General features: G+C 55.1%; 8 protein-coding genes across 8 annotated transcripts; 5 read left to right on the top strand and 3 right to left on the bottom strand.

Annotated features, from left to right (window-relative positions):
- Positions 1-316: 316 nt before the first annotated feature.
- GMORB2_2784 (uncharacterized protein) lies at positions 317-1,451 on the top strand (the record flags this gene model as incomplete). Its single annotated transcript, XM_035464762.1, has 2 exons — positions 317-454; positions 1,398-1,451. 2 exons carry the CDS (start codon positions 317-319, stop codon positions 1,449-1,451), a joined length of 192 nt encoding a protein of 63 aa, XP_035319432.1.
- Positions 1,452-1,490: 39 nt separating this feature from the next.
- GMORB2_2783 (Short-chain dehydrogenase) lies at positions 1,491-2,659 on the top strand (the record flags this gene model as incomplete). Its single annotated transcript, XM_035464761.1, has 3 exons — positions 1,491-1,495; positions 1,516-1,721; positions 1,806-2,659. The coding sequence occupies 3 exons, from the start codon at positions 1,491-1,493 to the stop codon at positions 2,657-2,659; spliced, it is 1,065 nt and encodes a 354-aa protein (XP_035319431.1).
- Positions 2,660-4,106: 1,447 nt separating this feature from the next.
- Positions 4,107-8,540, top strand: GMORB2_2782 (trafficking protein particle complex subunit 9; the record flags this gene model as incomplete). Its single annotated transcript, XM_035464760.1, has 3 exons — positions 4,107-4,266; positions 4,363-7,950; positions 8,176-8,540. The coding sequence occupies 3 exons, from the start codon at positions 4,107-4,109 to the stop codon at positions 8,538-8,540; spliced, it is 4,113 nt and encodes a 1,370-aa protein (XP_035319430.1).
- Positions 8,541-8,908: 368 nt separating this feature from the next.
- Positions 8,909-9,388, bottom strand: GMORB2_2781 (Vacuolar protein sorting 55; the record flags this gene model as incomplete). Its single annotated transcript, XM_035464759.1, has 2 exons — positions 8,909-9,042; positions 9,133-9,388. The coding sequence occupies 2 exons, from the start codon at positions 9,386-9,388 to the stop codon at positions 8,909-8,911; spliced, it is 390 nt and encodes a 129-aa protein (XP_035319429.1).
- Positions 9,389-9,941: 553 nt separating this feature from the next.
- Positions 9,942-11,025, top strand: GMORB2_2780 (protein MAK16; the record flags this gene model as incomplete). The annotated part of the gene is made up of 2 exons (XM_035464758.1): positions 9,942-10,003; positions 10,113-11,025. The coding sequence occupies 2 exons, from the start codon at positions 9,942-9,944 to the stop codon at positions 11,023-11,025; spliced, it is 975 nt and encodes a 324-aa protein (XP_035319428.1).
- Positions 11,026-11,758: 733 nt separating this feature from the next.
- Positions 11,759-14,412, top strand: GMORB2_2779 (TBC1 domain family member 15; the record flags this gene model as incomplete). Its single annotated transcript, XM_035464757.1, has 3 exons — positions 11,759-11,917; positions 12,011-13,949; positions 14,075-14,412. The coding sequence occupies 3 exons, from the start codon at positions 11,759-11,761 to the stop codon at positions 14,410-14,412; spliced, it is 2,436 nt and encodes an 811-aa protein (XP_035319427.1).
- Positions 14,413-14,806: 394 nt separating this feature from the next.
- On the bottom strand, positions 14,807-15,463 carry GMORB2_2778 (TBC1 domain family member 15; the record flags this gene model as incomplete). Its single annotated transcript, XM_035464756.1, has 1 exon — positions 14,807-15,463. The coding sequence occupies one exon, from the start codon at positions 15,461-15,463 to the stop codon at positions 14,807-14,809; it is 657 nt and encodes a 218-aa protein (XP_035319426.1).
- Positions 15,464-16,288: 825 nt separating this feature from the next.
- GMORB2_2777 (uncharacterized protein) lies at positions 16,289-17,697 on the bottom strand (the record flags this gene model as incomplete). The annotated part of the gene is made up of 2 exons (XM_035464755.1): positions 16,289-16,653; positions 16,779-17,697. 2 exons carry the CDS (start codon positions 17,695-17,697, stop codon positions 16,289-16,291), a joined length of 1,284 nt encoding a protein of 427 aa, XP_035319425.1.
- Positions 17,698-19,957: the final 2,260 nt, after the last annotated feature.

Genomic DNA, 19,957 nt, shown 5'->3' with positions numbered 1-19,957 from the left:
GGGCATCACAGTTCCGTCTTTTTTGATATAACGGAAGGGAGGCCCTGAGATCATCTTGTGGCGGTTCGTCGTGTTTCTCTCTCTCCTCTCTTCTTCCCATCATACCTTGGCGTTTTGCCTTCCCTTCAGAGGGAGAAGCCGTTGTCATCGTCGCCATACCGATCAAATCCTCTATCAGCACCCGTCTTTTCGTTTGGTCAGCATCTTGGTCAGCGAGAGAGGTTGAACCCGGAATAGGAAAGTAAAGACAGAAGGAGAACAGAGACAGAATTCGCCGCCTTCGTCGTCGTCGGCGGCTCTCAACCGGAATCTGCAGATGCAAGGAGCAAGGCAAGGGTCCACGAGTGGCGGCAGCGGCAGCGGCAGCGGCAGATTCAGAAGCCCGCCAACGGCCGCAGCAGCCGCGGGGTCGACAGCCGCTGGGGTCACAGCGGGACAGACCACTAGAACCACTGTGCCGGGTGGCCCTACAGCGCGTGCAGCAGCAGGTCTCCCTGGACCAACAGCTGTTCCTCTAGGTCATCAGCCGCTGTTGTCACAGCCCTTGCGTCTGATCTCACAGCACCACCAGCTGTCACCATTGCCATCGCACCTGCCATCTCAGTCTTCACAGCTCCTTCCCTCCCAGCAGCTCCCCTCGCGCCTTCCCACTCAGCTGGGTTCAGGTCCCGCGCAGCACCATCAAGGCTCTCAACAAGGCCACCATCACCAGCAGCAGCATCACCATCACCATCACCATCATCACCAGAATTTGCCTCAGCTTCCCCCCGCACACCCCTCATTTCGTGAGTACATACTTTTTATTAATCTATCGACGTTTTGGTGCCAGAGTACTTGCAGTAGCACCCTTGCTACTGCACTCTAGTACGAAACAGTACCAATAATATGATTTAGTGTTGGCTGTCTGTCTTACCATCGGCTACCGCTCGACCTCTTCCCCTACAACATCACATCACCACACACACACACACGCACCACAGACGAATCACTCCCCGGCCACATAGGTTTTTTTTGGTATGTGTGTGTGTGTGTGTGTGTGCTCTCACTTCAGGGCCCTCTCAATGTGAAACCCCAACCGCGTCGCAACACTAAAATTGCCTCTTCCCTAGTCCATCTCACCACCCCCTGCTATTTCCTGCTATTTTCTGCCTGGAACTCAAAACAAAATCCATGGTCATGGCCGTCATCGGCCAGCAAAAAAAGCAGATGGAGTGAGAGAGCAGGATGAGATCTCTCTCTCTCTCTCTCTTTCTCTCTATCCTCTTTCCCTCTTGGTTTACGATCATACACGCATGCACACACACACACACCCAAAGACACGAACAAGGAGAACGAACAAAAACGAGAAAAAATGACTGACCAAGAGTCCTCTCCATCTTCGCCCCCCCCGGCTACAGCTACTCACAATTCACCACGCACCTGGCTCCTCACCGCCGCCCTTTCGCCCCTAGCTGTCCGACTGATTCGCGCACTGCTCGGTCACGGAGATAATGTCGTCGCATGCCTTCCCCCCAGCGAGATTGACCACGAGGTCCGCGGCGCAGAGTTTCGCGAGCTGATTGGCGAATGCAAGAGCGATCGCAGGGACCGCGAGGGCTGGAGGGATCGCATACGGGGTATCCGCTGCGATGGACGTAGCATGGCCGGCTGCGGCGCTGCCATTGCCGAAGCTGTTGAGCTGTTTGGTCGCATAGATATTGTGCTGTGCTGCAAATCAGAGAGTATGCCTCTTTTCCCCTTGCCGAGAAGCGGCAGGAAAATCCCTTGTCTGTGCTCGCAGAAAAGTTCTGACTGAGGAGTTATAGCCATCGTGGGCACGGTAGAAGAACTCTCTCCGACACCCGTCACACGCAACCTGGTACGCGACCAGTTCGAATCCATCTTCTTCTCACAGGTCAATTACATCAAGGCCGCGCTACCCGTCCTGCGCGGCCAGCATACGGGCCACATCATCGTCCTCACCAGCACGGGAGGACACATTGCCACACCTGGAATGTCCATGTACTCGGCCGCTACCTGGGCCCTCGAGGGTTTCTGCGACTCGTTGGCGTATGAGGTGGCCCCTTTCAACGTCAAGGTCACCATTGTCCAACCCAACCAGGAGATTCAGGCCCTGACCAACCGCCTTACATTTGCGCCGCAGATCCTCGCATACGCCAACGCCTTCAACCAAGCCCCTAGCATCCGCGACATCCTCTCCAACGTGCTCAACGCCCACCCTGACACGGTCATACCCACCACGACCCACCCTGGTCCCGTGCCGCCGCCGCCGCCTTCATCTTCGCGACCCGACACGGCCGACTCCATGGACTCGGAGGGTGTGGACGACGACATTGATAACACATACCTTGAGCCCGATCCGCCTGTCGGCGACGTTTTCCAGCGCTATCCCCACCTGGCTCCCGCCGCTGCAGACATCCTCGTCGCGGAGACGGTCCACGCCCTAACAGCCATCGGTGGCCACGAGAACCCGCCCGCCAGGCACATTGTCGGCTGGGAGGGTGCAGCTGCTGTTCGCGAGAAGCTCAAGACGGTATCTGAGGAGCTAGAGGACTTTGTCGATGCCAGTCTCGCCGTGGACATTTTCGAGAGCCAACTCAAGGACGAAGTGCTCGAGGGTGACAGGAGAGGGCAACAGCAAGGGGACGTGTCAAGCTGATACAGTGGGGTCACCAATGGGGAAGTGCCCTTTCTCTCTTCCCTTTCGAAACTACTCATTATTTGCCTACGTGCAAGACGTCATGATGTTATATGCGATATGAGCATGGGGCATTCGGAAAAAAACCAACCATATTTATGTAGGGCCGATCATCTTTAATACCATCTAATGCAATATTATACTACCCCACCTAAGCGATATTACTGCTGGTATTATCACTCTACAATGCTATTTATGGCTATACATGTACAGTGTCCCCAGAATACACTCCACGTATTACTCTAGAGACCGTGATCCCAACCCATTTTCGGTCCCCTACCCGTATTGTCTTACACGCCCGTCCATCGCTCCATCAGGCAACGAGCGGTAGTCGTATTGACCAGTGACAAGTAAGGAGCATGAAAATAGGTCAGTCAGCTCGTGTCTGACTCTGAGTGTGCGTGTGTCGTGGGCCCCGCCACCCTGCCAAGGAGAAATGCACTGCGACGCTGGCGTTGATGCGACGTTATATCACTGCCATGATATAGACGAGAGCTTGCGAGCCTAATGATGAAGGGGGGCCCGGACCATGCACATGCTAGGATCCAGTTAGACTACCGCGAGAGAGAATGGAGCTGATTCTTTCTCGGAGTCAGTCGGACATTTATACGCACCGGCAGTTGTATGACTCCGGATTCACACGTGCGCTTCCAGTCGGCGACAACACACGATGACCCGTAGTCGCAAATAGAGTGGTACCTGCCTATGTACAGTCCTGGGTCGATATGTGTGTGCCTAGTTGCTTATTCATGCTAAAGGAAAGGAGAGCAATCTATGAGGCTATTTACAGTCATGTGTGGCAGCGGCTCCTGACTGCTTAGTCATGCAATTTGGATGCCACACACAGTTAGGTCTAGGGTAAGTCAGATTGGGAGTTTGACATGGTAGGAGTAACGGTCTGATAAATCATAATACTGGCCGAACAGTTTCTCGCGGGCGATAGCTGGCTGACCACTGTAAGCTCCCATTTCGGCGGGCGCTGTCCGCTGTAACTGCAATTGCACTCCCCGCCGCTTCCCACCGCCTACCACTTCTGGCTTTCCTTCTGCCCACTGACTTGAAGCTCTTGGCTCTCCATCAAATGGCCCTCCCCTTTTGATAGTGTAACGTATGTAGTGGTCTGTCTACGTACTGCATGCATACAAACACGACGACAGGAGCGGCACGAAACGAATAACGAACAATCAAATGGAACTGTTTGATTTATGAATATACACCAAATATAAGGTATCAAGGAATTCGCTAGCGACTCCCTTCCTATTCGGCCAAAAGGGAAGCAGACGCGCGCGCATTGGGGCATATCTGATCTAGCTATACACCATCTCCCCCCCCCCCGTCCGACCCTTTACACCCGTACGCTTTTACCTGGACCATGCTCGACATCACAGCCACGACGCCCTAGGAGAGCATGGATCCGCTGCTACCCATCGCTCCCGCGAGGGTCAAGGCGCTTCTCCTGCCAGTTGGTCGCATCAAGGCCGATCGCTTCGCCCCCTTTGTCGACAGGTTACAGAGCGAGCATGTCGTCCATCTCCGTGATATAACCGCCGACGGGCGGCCAAACAGAAGTATGCACCTCCCCACGTCCTCCTTTCCCTCTCTCTATCTCCTGTGGCGACGTTGGTGGCTGAGCTCATATATACTGACTTGATGACCCTTGCCAGACATGTTTTCACCCCTGGCCTACCCCAACGGCGCCATGCTATATGACCTCATCACCCACGTCCCTCCTCCGTCGCACATCGCCCTGTCCCCCTTCGACCTATACCGGGAACCCTTGGCCGTCATTGCACTGGCTGACGGCAAAGAGCTGGACGGCGCCGCCTTCAGCAAGAGGACCTCACTCGGCGGCCCGGGGACTACGCCCACCGAGAGGAACATACGGGCTCTGCACCAACAGCTCGAAGAGCTGCGCGACCAGTACCCTCGCGCCCTCGTTCACCGCGTCCTCATCTTCGACTACATAGCTCCCGACTCGGGCATACTACCCATCCCCGACGATATGTTCGTCATCCCCCCCGCCGAGGAGTCCCTCCGGACCACGATAAAGACGGTCATGTGCGACATATCTTCTGTGCTGCTGGGCGAGATGACGACCCTGGCGAAGTCCTTTGAAGCCATGACATCGGTTGAGTCTCCCACCCCGGCCACGGGGAGGTCGCCAGGTACGCTATCGCCCGACCTCGACGGGTCCAATGGCAACAGCGTGATGCAGAGGAGGAACTCGCACTTTGCACCCCCCCAGGCTAACGGCCGCTCGGACAAAAGCCACGCCCGGATGTCCATGCCGCCTGTGCCCTCGCACTCCTCGTCCTTCTCCGCATTCACGTCGTCCAAGACGTCCCCCACCCCCGGGGGTGATGACGGCCAGAGCTCTGGCAACTCGACACCCGATACAGGTAGCCCTCGGCCCGACACGCCCCAGACCTCGGCCAAAGACGCCGTCAACAACCGTGTCTCGGTACACGGTTTCGGTCCCGGCGGTGTCAACGAGAAGTGGCGCCTCAAGGGCAAGGGCAGGATATCCATCATTATCGGCTCCATGTACCTGCAGGCCGGCCGGTGGGCCGACTCCCTGAACGAGCTGATGGAGGGTGCCACCGCCACCCGGTCGCTCAACGACCACATCTGGCATGGCAAAGCTCTGGAACTCATTCTCATGAATCTGCTCCTCCTCGGTTGGTCGGGGCTAGAGTTTGATGTGCCCCAGGTTTGTCTCCCCGCCCAGGAGGGCCCTAAGTTTACGTCGTGGCCCAAGGCCGATTCGCACCCCATCGTGCCCGATCAGCCCAAGCATGTCCGGAACCTGCAGGTCGTCCTGCCCGAGCTTCTCGAGCGCATCATAAACCTGTACTCGCGCAAGCGCGCCGACTCAGAGAAGCTACCTGCCCTGCCCTTTGCCGAGACTACCATCCGTTTCTGCAAGATCCTCTCCGCCCTGCACCTCTGCGGTGGCGACCTCAACCGTCAGTCCCTCGACATGATTGTCACGGGCAAACTCCCTACTAAGGAGCTCTCTACGTCGCCTCGGCTCAACGTTGTGCCTTCTAGGCAGCAGATTGTCAGCCTCTTATTCGACGTGTTCCCTGGTCACGCGTCGTCCGAGCTGCTCACCACGGCCGATCGGGCTTCCATCCTGAGTGGTATCGCTGCCGTGCTGAATCCTCTGGGACTGCGCCGCAAAAGGGCCATGGTCATGCGTGAGCTCGTGTCGGTCCTCATAACTGGTTTGGTTGAGGCAAGGACTAGAGGTGCCGCCGAGGCCGGCTTCCATCCGGCCGCGGGACTCGTGTCCCTAGTCCCCGGCACGGATCCCCGTAGCGGCGTGGCGCTAGACATCAGTGCCAACGACGTTGAGCAGGGGCTGGATGCCTTCCTTGGCCTGCTCTGCAGGTCGTACGGAGCTGTCGCGGCGGCCTCTGATAACAAGGTATCGCCAGATGACAGGGACTCTGACGAGGCCATCAAGGCCAGGATCTATGAGCAGTCCGCCGCGCGCCTGTTTGGGTTCACAGGCATCAAGCTCAATGTCCTGCGGGCGTGCATCAACTTTTCTGAGGCGCTGCCTGATTTCAACGGCGTGCTTCAGTTCTCAGCAGATCTGCTTCGTACGGCCGGCGCAGGTGTCGCCCCAGGAACCCAGAGGGAGGACATCACCCCCACCATACACCCAGAGGAGGAGGTTAGAGTCACCAGCAACATTGCCAGGGCGTGGACGCTCGCACACCAGCTGGGACTGAAACACCCGGGAGCCGAGTACTGGGATGAGTTTCTCGTCAGGGGCGTCAAGCTTGAGCCTCTACCTAACACCAGGGCACCTGTCCCCCACGCTCACAGCGCCCTTCCCGGCGCCTCGGCTGGGCGCGAGTCGCAGGACGTCGACCCATTCATCTACAATCCGTTCCTCAAGAAACCTACCGAGTCCAAACAGAGCTTTTTGGTGGCCAACGAGCCTGCCATCTTCAGGGTCAGCCTGCAAAACACATACGACATGGAGATCGAGATTGATAGTATACGACTCGAGATGACCGGCGTACCCTTTGACGCCACCCCTGAAACTGCTCGGCTCGGCCCCAACCGCACGCAGCTCCTGCGGCTCACAGGGAAGGCTAAGGAGGCTGGTGACTGCCAGGTGACGGGCGTCATCGTCAAAGTACGGGGATGCCGCGAAAGACGATTCCCCATCTTCAGCAGTCCCTGGAGACCCGTACGCGACATCAAGATCAAGGCCCGGGGTGTAAAGGCCCTCGAGGAAGGGGCAGAGGCCGTGAAGCGAGCCAGCCCCCCGCTAGAGATGAGCACGCTCGGCCTCACGGCCATTGCGCCGCAGCCTTTTCTGGTGTTGACGTCGATGACGCTGCCTCAGTCGTCCGTCATGGTTCTGGAGGGCGAGAGGCATATCTTCTCCGTCACCCTGCGGAACCAGTCGCCCACGCCCGTTGACTTCATGCTCTTTTCCTTCAGGGACTCAACACAGGCGCCTCTGCAGGCTGCTCTGAATAGCCGCGACTCGACGGCCATCGAGATACACGAGTACGAGCTCATTCTCATGAAGAAGCAGGCTCTCAGGTTGCCGACAGCCAAGTCGAAGCAGAGGCGCAACATTGCTCCAGGAGCAGAGGAGACGTTCGACTTCCAGATCTTAGGCAAGCCCGGCTTAACAGAGGCCGCCATCCAGGTTGACTACACGAACCTAGGTGTGCCGCGCGATGAGGTCACAGAGCAGTTCTACACACGCCAGCTGACAATTGACCTCACCGTCACGGTGAATGCGAGCATCGAGCTCGCCAGGGCTGACATGCTGGCGCTCACGGGTCCGGCACTTGAATCCATTGTGGCTAATCGCTGCAGCAAGCTTTCTGCCGAGTCCTCCACCGACATCGATGCCAATGATTACTGCCTTCTGTCGCTAGATCTTCGAAACTCGTGGCCCGCGCAGATCACCGTCCACATCGAGGACGACGACGGCCTGGCTGTAGAGGAGTCCATCCTGCCCGGCAACACCAACCGCATCCTCATGCCCATCAAACGTATCTTCATTGAAAACCCGCACATGACCATCCCCAGCCTCAACCCGACGCAGGACAGCAGACAGTTTGTCGTCAGCACGCACAAGATCACACCCGAGATGGAACGCGCCAATCGCGAGGCCTTCTGGTACCGTGAGAAGATGCTAAATAGCCTCAAGGCCACGTGGGCGACGACGTCGTCGAATCCGAATCGCAACGGAGCCCTGGAGCTTCGGAGTCTCCGTCTGACACCTCGCATGGTGGACGTGATCAAGATAGACGACGTTGGCATTTCCATCTCGGTCAACAATGACTCCGATAGCGGCGACGACGATGATGATGACGATGACGATGTCAACAAGAACTCTCTTGAGGCAACAGCCCATGTAGACGACTTCATCGACGTGACCGTGACCGTGACAAACAGGACCAGCAAGCCCATTTCTCCCCTGGTCAGGCTCCTGCCAGCCCTCTGCCACCGGTCCCTAAATGTGGCCCTCGACCACACGCGCAAGCTGGCGTGGAACGGTACCCTACAGCAGGTCCTCCCCACACTACAGGGCCAGCAGAGCGGTCATTTTACGATCGGCATGACACCCCTGTGCAGAGGAGAGTTTGAGCTGACAGCCTCGGTGGAGGAGGTCCATATCCATGATGATGGTGACGACGACGAGAAGGAGAAGCGAGGCAGCAGGCAGCAGGGGCAGGGGCAGGATCAGGTGGGAAGGCAGAGGTCGAATACCCAGACTATGGTGGACGATGCGGCACTAGGAGTTCAAGGGAGGAGGGTTTGGCATTCTAGGCAGCCTTTTATACTTGCTGTGATGGATTGAGAGTGGTGAGAAGAACAATAAAAAAAGGATTGTCGTCTTTATTGTATAAGACTGAGCAGTATTATCATTGAAGAAAAAAAGTACGGCATGATGGTGGATGCACGTTAGTTTCTCACCACTAGCAATAGTGATGCAATACATTCAGTAGGAACCTGACACGATGAGATGGAAACAATCTTATTCATACAAGACTCATTCAACACGCCACTGTGTGCGCTTCATGCTACAAAGAAAACAGGGAGAGGCTCGGAACAAGAAAGATTCCACAGATATACTAATAAATACCAGGCTTCCGCCTCCACGTCGGCAAAATGTGCGTACACGTGCACATCAAGATGTCCTTCTTTCTTGCGCTTACTTTCTCGCATCTAAAACTCTTGCTCCTCCTGGAAAAACATGCCAAAGCTGATTATGGTCCCGTAGATGAGGAGACCGCCGAAGACGGACATGATCATGGCTTCGACGCGGATGATGTCGGCGTGGGCGAGGACAATGGGAAGAGCTGCGTTTACATGTCAGTATTAGGAGCAGGTAGCACGATGGAAGGGAAAGGAGAAGTAATACGGATTGCCGTATATATCAGATCACTTACCCATTCCCATCACAACAAAGAAGCCAGTGCAGAAACGGCCAAGGTCGAGGACGGCACCGCCAGAGCTCTCAACAAAGTCATCTGGGTTGGAGCACCGGCTGCAGATCCAGTTGGGGATCGGAGCAATTACATAGGTGGCAACAACCAGGAGGGGAAAGTACGAGTCGAAGAGGGCGCAGGAGAGGATGACGAGGAGGAAGCCGACTGCCAGGACGAAGGAGAGGGCGATGATGGTCTTGAGGCCGGCGGCAGGCATGGTGGGCGGCTAGGGCGGGGAAAGAGAGAGCTGGATCTCTATTCCCGGATGTTTCGAGAGGAAAGGGGAGGGGGGTGGTGCGCCTCGCTTTATGTTTGTTCGAACGTGGAGATGCGATGTGACGCGCTGTGTCGTGGTGGTCGCGGGTGCGCCGTGATGAATGCGATAGGTTGCGATCAACAGAGATGCGTCAGTCTGTTGTCGCGGCTTTGTGAGGGAAGTCTGGAGCTTGGACCTTGCAGGAAAGGTACGTACCCTGTACATGCGGAGCAGATCGGAACGGATGCAAAATTATTCCGGACATTTGAAAGCGAACAGGAAGGCGGTGAGTGAACAGGAGCTCTAACGCGTAGCTTGACCAATCAGCGTCCAGATGTTTGGTCCAAGCAAATATAGCAGAAAAAGAGGGAAGGACGAAAAAAAAAAGTTCTAGAGCCCCGCTGAAAATCTACCACGGCCAAAGTTTCCCTTCTTTCTCAATTCTTCAACAACGTCCAACGTTGCCATTACTACTCACCCTTTTTTTAAGGGCGAGATATGCTGAGGAGCGAGGATGGCTTCCGACGAGATTATCTGGCAGATTATCAACCAGCAGTTCTGCTCATTTAAACTAAAGTACGTTTCCTGATGCAAGATGGAAAAAAAAAAAGAGGACTGGTCGGTCATGGATGGCGGAAAAAAAAAAAAAAGAGCATGTCTCTAACGATCGCAACAACAAAAACAGAACCGAAAAGAAGCAAAACTTCTGTCGTAACGAGTACAATGTGACGGGGCTCTGCAGCCGACAGTCGTGCCCTCTGGCCAATTCGCGGTACGCCACGGTGCGACAGCACCCGACCAAGGCGACGCTGTACCTATACATCAAGACGGCGGAGCGGGCACACCTGCCCTCCAAGATGTGGGAGAAGATCAAGCTGTCCAACAACTACACGAAGGCGCTGGAGCAGATTGACGAGCGGCTCATATACTGGCCCAACTTCACCATTCACAAGTGCAAGCAACGCCTAACTCGCCTGACGCAGGTGCAGATTCGCATGAGGCGTATCGCTGCCGAGGAGGAGCGTCTGGGCGAGAAGCTGGTACCCAAGCTGGCCCCCAAGGTGCGCCACCGTGAGGCTGCTCGCGAGCGCAAGGCTGAGCGCGCCGCCAAGCTGGAGAAGACGATCGAGCGCGAGCTGCTCGAGCGTCTCAGGCAGGGCGCCTATGGCGACCAGCCTCTCAACGTCAGCGAGGATGTCTGGAAGAAGGTCCTCAACGCCATGGAGAGGGATGGCCAGGGTGTCCGCGACGAGGATATGGATTCCGGTGTCGACGAGGACGACGAGAGCGATGACGAGCGTGAGAGGAATGGCGTTGCTGAGACCGAGGATGGCGAGAAGGCCGTCCAGTACGTCTCGGATATTGAGGAGAGTGATGACGATGACCTCGAGGATCTTGAAGAATGGCTCGGTAGCGATGAGGAGCAGTCAGAGGACCAGGATGATGACGATGACAGCTCAGATGAGGAGGAGACTAAGAAGTCCAAGGCTGGCCTCAAGCGCAAGAGGGGCCGCGCCGTCAAGATGAATGGTATCGAGGCCAAGAAGTTGAAGGCCAAGGAGAAGCTCCAGCCTCTTACCAACGACCTCGATTGGTAGAGTCAAGCACACCGAAGTCTTTTGGGGTTGTGGATCTACAATTTCTGTTCTATTATCCCATGGTCCATGTTTGGCAAAGGAGAGAAAAAGGGTTGGCATCATTGTCGGCGTTGGAGGCGCTGTCTCATATTCTTTTGTCATGTCCTTCTGTTCCTGTTTTACATTCCGCTTCTACTCTTACTCTTCAGTATGGATTCCACCTTTTAGATAGATGTGCTCAACTTTGACAAGCATTGTATTTATTTGATCCTCAGCAACAACAACATGGCTACCGCAAGTGATGCTGTCGTGTTAAGAATCGTGCTGCCATGCACAGTAAGAATGTGGAACCACACTACTCCGTACTGTGTGATTCAATCTACTATCTATGCCTGGTTCACACATGCTGCCTGAACCTCCACGCGGCCAAAAGTGGCGCGGGAGGTATGTGGCTAGTTATATGTGGCTAGTGAGTGGCGTAGCACGACCCATCGAAGTGGGCAGATTCCCACTATAATGCGGATGGTGACGTATCGGAGAGTCGGAGAGAGGCGTTCTCTCACATGATGGTCACCACCACCAACTTATCGACTCATAGGATCAAACTCTTGTTCTCCCCTTTCACATTACCGTCCTGATTACTTTGAACGATCTTGCACCTTCCACTTCCTCGAAACAGTCACGTATAGCATACCAACGTTCAAACTGCTCTTGCGGAGCTGAACTCGGACGATCACCTTCCCTCCATCTCACTATGACTTCTCGTCCGGGGGCGTCTTCAGATGCCCCGCTTAGAGCGTCATCGCCCTCCAACAGCCTCTATGCCATGAGTGACGACGACGAGGGCGGCTACGACACAATCGCCAGTACCGGCAGCCAGAGGGGGGTCAAGCTTCTATATTCAAAAAGCAAGGTTTGTTTTTCTTTCTTTCTTTCTTTTTTTTTTTTACTTTTACTTTTTTTGTCCCCCTCACTCTCTACCGTGTGTCTAACAAAAAATCCGTAGGTCTACGTTCATCCCACGTCATCCTCCAAGGACAACATCTCAGGATACATTGCCCTTCTGCAGCAAAAATCCACATTACGGACATCTTCTTCGACACGCGAAATCGACTCCATAGCCTCAGCTGACCTCTTGCTGGCCTGGGTGCCAGAGTCCTCCTTGGGAGATTCGGAGAGCGTCTACGTCAAGGTTGACCTGTGCGAGGGGGACGAGCCCCCGAAGCAGTCATACCTCGTGCGTCCCCCGCCAACGGTGACGAGCGTCCACTCTGCCGGAGGATATGCCTTTGCCGTGCCCGTCAGCGCCATATACTCGCTTCAAGTTCGCCCGCCTAACCTAGGGTGGTGGTATGGATCCATCATCATCAACTCCCGAGCGGGCGACAGCTTCCCTCCGCTGTTCTTCCACGACAACGAGTGTCAGAGTACGATACTCCAGAAGAAGAAGCTGGCGCGCGATACGTTTGATCCCTTTGGTGAGGGTGGGCACATGTTTTGGGGTGGCGACGAGGTGGTCAAGTGGCTGAAGAGATATGTCCAGATGGAGAGGTCGGCCGCCGAGCCCAACGTATACCTCATCGAGCCCAGCAAGGAGGATGCCTTGTCCTTTGGCAGCGGAGCGCCCGGCCCCTCCGCGGCTCCTGGACAACGCGCCGGTCAAGGCTCCGCGCAGGGGGGAGGAGGCGGCAGGCCTCAGCCGGACCCCCTTGCTAAGTTCCTCAGGGACGCGGGATGGAACCTAATGAATCAGTTCAGCAAGGTTACCACGTTCACACGCCGGGCCGCCCAGGACCTCGCCGAAAACCCCAATGTGCCTCCCCAGGTCAAGAGGCTGCTTCGTACGCCAGAGGTGCAGACATTGCAGGACGAGTTTGACAGCGCGAAGATCTACCTTGCCCGATGGGCCATGGGCATCGCAGAGCAGAGCGAGCGCGACCGGCGTAGCCGCATGTGGACAGCCACAGACGTCATGGAACTCGAAGATACAGACGTCGGGGAGTTTGAGCTTCTCGACGGTACCAGTGGCCTGTCAGTTGAGGACATGAGGAAGCCCGTCACGCTTAAAGAGTGGCAAGGCTTTTTCAATCCGCAGACTGGCCACCTCTCCATCACGGCGGACGAGGTCAAGGACCGCATCTTCCACGGTGGGCTAGACCCCGAGGATGGCGTCCGCAAGGAGGCATGGCTCTTCCTCCTGGGTGTGTACGACTGGTACAGCTCCGCCGACGAGCGCAAGGCCCAGATTGCCTCCCTCCGTGACCAGTACTATAGGCTCAAGCTGGCCTGGTGGGAGCGCCTCGATGGTGACGGAGGCCAAGGCGAGGCGGGCGAGTGGTGGCGCGAGCAGAGGAGCCGCATCGAAAAGGACGTGCACCGCACCGACCGCTCGGTGCCCATCTTCGAGGGTGAGGACACGCCACACCCGGACCCCAACTCGCCCTTTGCCGACGTCGGCACGAATGTTCACCTCGAACAACTCAAGGAGATGCTCCTCGCGTACAACGAGTACAACAGGGAGCTCGGCTATGTCCAGGGCATGTCGGACCTGCTAGCACCCATCTACGCCGTGATCCAGGACGACGCCGTCGCCTTCTGGGCGTTTCAGAAGTTTATGGAGCGCATGGAGCGCAACTTCCTGCGCGACCAGTCAGGCATGCGCACGCAGCTCCTGACGCTGGACCAGCTGGTACACTTCATGGACCCCAAGCTCTGGGACCACCTGCAGGCCGCCGACAGCACAAATTTCTTCTTCTTCTTTCGCATGATCCTTGTGTGGTATAAACGCGAGTTCCCCTGGATGGATATCCTGCGTCTATGGGAGGCCCTCTGGACGGACCGTCTGAGTGCCAATTTCCACCTGTTTATCGCCATGGCCATTCTCGAGAAGCATCGTGATGTCATCATGACTCATCTCAAGCACTTTGACGAGGTGCTCAAATACAGTAAGTACTTTTCTTCTTTCTATCCTTGCCCTTGGCCCGCTTTTGTGTCGTCATGTTTCTGTGTACTCGACTTCGACTCGCCGCTCCTCTACTCTTGAATAATACATGCGCTGACACCATGGCAGTCAACGAGCTCAGCAACACAATGGACCTCGAGTCCACCCTCATCAAGGCTGAGGCGCTGTTCCGTCGATTCCAGCGGCTCGTCGAGGTTGTTGACAAGAAGCACAACTTTCCTGCCCCATCAAAGAAGGATACAGCAACGTCGAGCAGCGTCAATGCGGCAGCGTCTTCGTCTACGCCGCCTAATAACCGCGGCCACCAGCACAGTGCAAGCTCTCAGAAGAACAAGGACGAGACACAAGGGATCACGCCCGAGCTTCGGGTGCTGCTCAGTCGGAAAGTGGAGGTTCTTCCACGGACAGAGGTGGCGCAGAAGGGTGATGGCATGTCGGCGCTCTAGAATGCTTCCAGCCTCTGGAGCAATGTACCGTCCTTCCTTTGTCTTCATCAAGTTCCGTTTCAGGAAAGCAAAAGAGAAGAAGAAAAAAAACGAAACATGTATGAATAAGGCGCAGAGTGGAAATGATTATTATGTAATTTGTAATTCCTATGCTAGAAGTCTGCTTTTATATATATATATATATATATATATCAAGCACCAAAGTCCCCTCCAATTTTTTTCTTTTTGCAATTTTCATGCGAGAATTGTAGACAAAGTGGTTGTTGAAAATGCGTGTTTTCTCTCCGTGGGTATAAACGCCATGCCTCAAATATAAAGTCGAAAGGAGAGGAAGACAGCAAAAAAAAGAAAAAAAGAAAAGAAAACGGCCGGCGAACAAAGACGAGACAAGGCACTACCTATAAGCCCTAGGACCACTAGGAAGACCCTGTCTAGAAGAAGACGGAGGCTGAGGCTGCTGGAGCGACGCGGGGACCTGCTGCTGCTGCGGCGGCGGCGGTTGGAACGGCGTCTGCCCTGCCTGTCCGGGGCTGGTGGTCCTGGCGCCCCCGCGGAACCTCTGCCTCAGCCTATCCTGCGCGGACGCGCCGCCGGTGGGTGTGGTCTCCCTCGGCGGCACAGGCCCGGTATAGCTATTCGGTGAGCTGTTGAGGCCGGGACGGACGGTGTCGACGACCGAGGCCATGCGCGGCGTGGCCCTCAGGCTCTGAGACGCGGCGGCGGCATTGCTGTCCCCCCACAGGCTGCTCAGCGCGGCGTTTCCCTGGGGAGCGGAGGCGCCGGCGGCGGCGGCCATGCGGGCATTGGGCCCGTTGGCGTACAGAGGCTGGACGTTGGTGCTGCCACCTGGCGTGGGCGGGGGAGCCTTGGGGTCGGCCGGTAGCCAGGGGGGGAAGGGTCGGCCCTTGTCGGTGTAGTAGTTCCGCAGGACGCGGCAGACGTGCGTGTCGTCGTCGGTGTCGCCGTCTGCCTCGGAGGCTAGCAGGGTGGAACGGAGGGACGAGATTTGCGACGAAGTCTTGGTCAGGAGGTTGGAGTACCAGGAGGCCATTTTATTTTCAGAGAGAGGGAGTGTGTGTGTGTGATTCGTTTGTCCTTTTTTTTTCTCTTTCCTATTCCTTTCTCTTTATTCTCTTTTTTTGGCCCTTTATTGATTCTGTTGGTGGTGGGAGAGTTAGTCTGATGGTGTGTCCCCGTCTAGTATCGTCCCGGCCGGCGGTTGAACTGGTGTCGAGAGGAGATCGGTTGTGGTGGTGATGTGGTGATGATGGACAGTCCGTGGTTCGTCGAAGAGGGGCATCAACGGTAAATAAGAGTGACGTTGTGGCAGTGGTGGCAGTGCAGGGGAAGCTAGCGCCACAGTCTAGGATCTGACAGTGGAAGTGGTAACCGCTACAGCTTACTAGTAGAGAGGGTGAGGATATGATACTCGTAGACTGGATGCTGCTCCCTGGGTTTGATAGATACTATATTCCGAGAAGAAGAAAGAGAAATACTGTAAGAGGCTGCAAAGCCGGGAAAAGAACCGAGGATGAAGATGCAGAGTAAACCCGGGGGACAAGAAGCAACCAAGAGACCAGGATAAGAAAAGAGTACGTATACGGGTGCACAGGGTCTGACACTGAATGTTTCACATGCCCAGTCTTTTTATGCTCGATTGGATCCATGGTTCAAAAACGGCCAAACATGCCTTCTTTCAGTATTCATTATCAGTACATGTAGTGGTATTCTACTCGTATTTCCAACTTTTGTTTCCCTTGTCTTTTCAATTAAGTAGTAGTAGATGTAAGAGGCCAAGAAATGGTATAGTACACGTCAAATATGGAAAGAGAAAATGGTCGGGGCAAATAAGACGTCTCTCTAGCGAACGAATCTATCAGACACCCTCCGAGAGCAGAGGGATCTGGAAATCAGGGTCGACGGCCGTCTCCGGATCGGTGTAGTGCACGGGCTTGTGGATGCGGACAAACCAGAGGAAGTAGTCCTCGAGAACACACAGGTTGAGGAGCAGGCCGTTGGCGTTCCAGGCGATACCACAGACTATGGCACCGGCAACGGCATCGAGGACAAAGTGGTTAGCCGTGGAAACGATGGCGGTCAGGATGAGGGCCGGGTACGACATTCCCAGAGCGATGATGGCGATGCGCTTGGGCGAGGAGGGGCGAAGGCCGGTGATGGGGAGGGTGGCAATGGTGAGGCCGATGAGGAGGGAGTAGCCAAAGTGGAGGGAAGGCATGGCGGCTGCATTTGCACGTCAGAGTTAGCATGTATTGAAGAATATATCGGCGCGTTCTCCGTCGCGAAAAAAAAGAAAGAAAAGAAAAAAGCACAGCGTTGCGTGATGTTTGGACGGGGAACAAACATACCGTATTGGTTGCAGAATTTGTTGGTAGTCCACACGCTGCTCTCGCCGGCAGAGCTGTGGACGGTGTCGACGAACCCGTAGCTCTTGGACTCCGTGGCATCGGCACCGTGGTAGGTGGGGTCGCTGAGGAGGCGCGGGGGCATGCAGGGCCAGAGGGTGAAGACGACAAAGGCGAGGAGGTTGCACATGGCCATTGTGCGGCGGCGGGCCTCGTACGTGGCGGCGCCGGCGGCGATGTTGTCAGAGGAGACGCGACCGGCGGCGAGACGGCGCTTGCGCGTCGTGGTCAGGTAGAAGAGCACGACGAGGAAGAAGATGGTGCCGGGGATGTGGATGAAGGAGTAGACCCTGTTGATCCAGTGCATGAGGGTGGGGTGGCCGAGGAACCAGCGCTGGATGGGAAGCTCGATAAAGATGCCAAGATACTGCTCCAGGTGGATGAGCTGCAGGGCGTGCCGGCGGGCGACGTCGACGGTGCCCTCGACCAGGGTCAGGGCCGTGAAGGCGCGTCCGACCTGGTAGACCCAGTAGATGAGGGCCCAGTACCAGGCCTCGGCGAGGAAAGGGAACTTTTGGAGGACACGGCTCAGGAGCCTGTCCTTAAAGACGAGGGTGTTGGGCGTCGTCACCACACGACGGTATCCGAAGAACTGGACCTTGCGGCGGCGCAGCGTGGGGACCTCGTGGGGGGCCAGGCTGGCGTTCAAGCTGCTGCCGCTCCAGCTGTTGGTGTCGGAGTCGCTTCCATCGGGTGAGGATGAGCGCTTGAGGTGGTCATCGTCCTTCTTGTGGCTTGCATTATGTCTCGTGATCGTCGATTTGCCCTTGAAGAAGTCGTAGTCTTTGTTGCGGTTGAAGTAGGATCCTCCAAAGAGGAGGGTGACGACGACAAGGGGTTCGAGGAGGGCGCTGGTGGCCATGATGTATTATGGTGAGCTCCCTCTAATGAGAGAGAAGGCGGGTGAGAGAGGGGGGGGGGGGAGAGAGAGAGCCGTCGATGGAAGCGTTGATGAGGATGATGCTGATGATGATAGTACCAAAATCGTAAATCAAGTTGAATGAGAGACGCCGGTGGCCAAGCCAATAAGGAGAGTGTGTGTGTCCCGATGCCAAGATGGGATATAATGGTTGGAAAAGAAAAGAAAACGATGCGGAATAAATGGAAAAGGAAGAGAGAGGAAAAAAATAAAAGGGGGGAAAAGGTGTGTCTTGGCAGGGAGTGAATAATCAAGGGGGGGGGGGAAGAGAGAAGCACGCGAGCACGCGTACGAGGGGGAGTGCGTGTATATAAAACAGGTGCGAATAATACAAGCGGGCTATCCCTACTTGTACAAGTAGAGAGAGTAGCAATACAGAGTGCATGTACCAATTATTGCGATGTGAAGATAAGTCGCGAGATTGGACAGGGACAAGGCATAAGTACCTGTACAGCAATTCTCCTTCATACTTGGTATAAGAATGGCCGTGGGTCTGGGAGCCCACGAGTACCTATACGATACTCGTAGATGTGTCATCACAAAGGATACCACAGACATATATTATTATGTAGAATACACACGCATTGGTTATTATTATTTATAATACCTCCTTTATTCAGTCCCACCATAACGTGATATGATCTGTACAGATTACATGTGCTAATATTACGAGTTACAGAGGGTTACTATAGCGAGTCGCAGCGGGCTGCAGCGGGTTACAGCGGGTTTCAGCGAGTTACTTTGCTGCTGACGAGAGCGCGTAAGATTACTCCAGTTACAGTTAGTACGGAGTACGGATTAGTACATGTAGTTGTAGCGGTATTGGCTGCAGTGGCAGTGGTGGTGGTATGGCGACATGCAGCCCACCATGTGCAAATAAAACTCATACAAGTGTTCAGATGTGGCACATGCGTAATGCCGATTACCCCTATCCAAGTATTGTATTATGTGAGAGGGGGGGAATACTGATACGAGCAGCAAAAGAGATGCACACACACACACACACACACAGAGAGAGAGAGAGAGAGAGTGAGAGAGAGAGAGAACAAAGAGAGTCCATAGGGTCCAGACAATAGAATGCGACCCCTGGACCCCGTGCAAATCTCCGCGGATCAACATTCAAGGGTCCGGGTTCTTTGTGGAAGTGGGGGGAAACGGAGTTTGTGATAGAGGGTGAGAGCTAGGGCTAGAGCCTAGAGCCTAGAGGTCTAGGGATCATCCATTTTATTTTCTTCTGAAAATGGCATTGAAACGGGGCCTTTAGGCAAGAGAAAGTGGTACGAGGCATACGAGTCTACGGTATTCTTTATTTCCATATCTTGTCAATCAACTCACCACCATATCAGCTCTACCACGCCATCTACCGCTTACTCGTACTTGTATTCCCTACAATAACATCCACCCACTATAAATAATACCTGCTCACATACCTGGCAGTGATGATGATGATGATGATGGTGAGATCCTACCATTCCTTTTCTTCAACCTCTCCCCAACCCTTCACTCATCATCACCATGAAATCCACCTCAGAAAGAAGTCTGTCATGAGGCTGCCCCCATCCACCAATTCACGCTAACTCCCCTTTTGGAAAGCTGGCGCATGCCCCTCCTAGGCCTCTTACGCACTCTCACCTCGCTCGCTCCTTCCCAATCCCTGTCCTCTTTCTTATTGGCGACTTGGCACTTTCCCATTTCCCTGCTCACTTCTCGTCGTATTTACGGAGCCCAACTTGACCGATTACTGGTATGAATACCTTGTGTGTACGGAGTATCGTATAAAATATTACAGGGAAGGCACCACCCGCCACTGCACCTTCCCGCGACGTGAATCATGAAGAAGAATACGAGTATCACGTTGAATGAGAGAGAGGGAAGGAAGGAAAGGATGAATCAAGAGAAGCCTTCGATTTCTCACCTCCACATCTTCCTCTCGCCCTACTCTACGGATACCTCTACATGTATTCTTCCTCGTACGAACCTCCATCCCGTCACCGGCTTTCGGCTGTTTTTCACACGCCGACCCTCCACCGCCACGCGGCACCTTGTTATCATCCGAGGCCAAGGAGTGGGCATGTCCGAGCCATCCGGATGGTCCATGCACCAGTACATAAGAGGGAGGAGGGAGGGGCCTGAAAGGAAAGAAGAAAAATGTCACGGCATCAGTATCATGTCATGACAGTATTACTCCGTATTCACAGATTAA

This window comes from Geosmithia morbida (assembly GCF_012550715.1).
Source record: "Geosmithia morbida isolate 1262 chromosome Unknown scaffold_14, whole genome shotgun sequence".
Taxonomy (NCBI): Eukaryota; Fungi; Ascomycota; class Sordariomycetes; order Hypocreales; family Bionectriaceae; genus Geosmithia; species Geosmithia morbida.
Note: the sequence above shows the minus strand (reverse complement) of the source record. Positions and strands in the feature narration are given on the sequence as shown.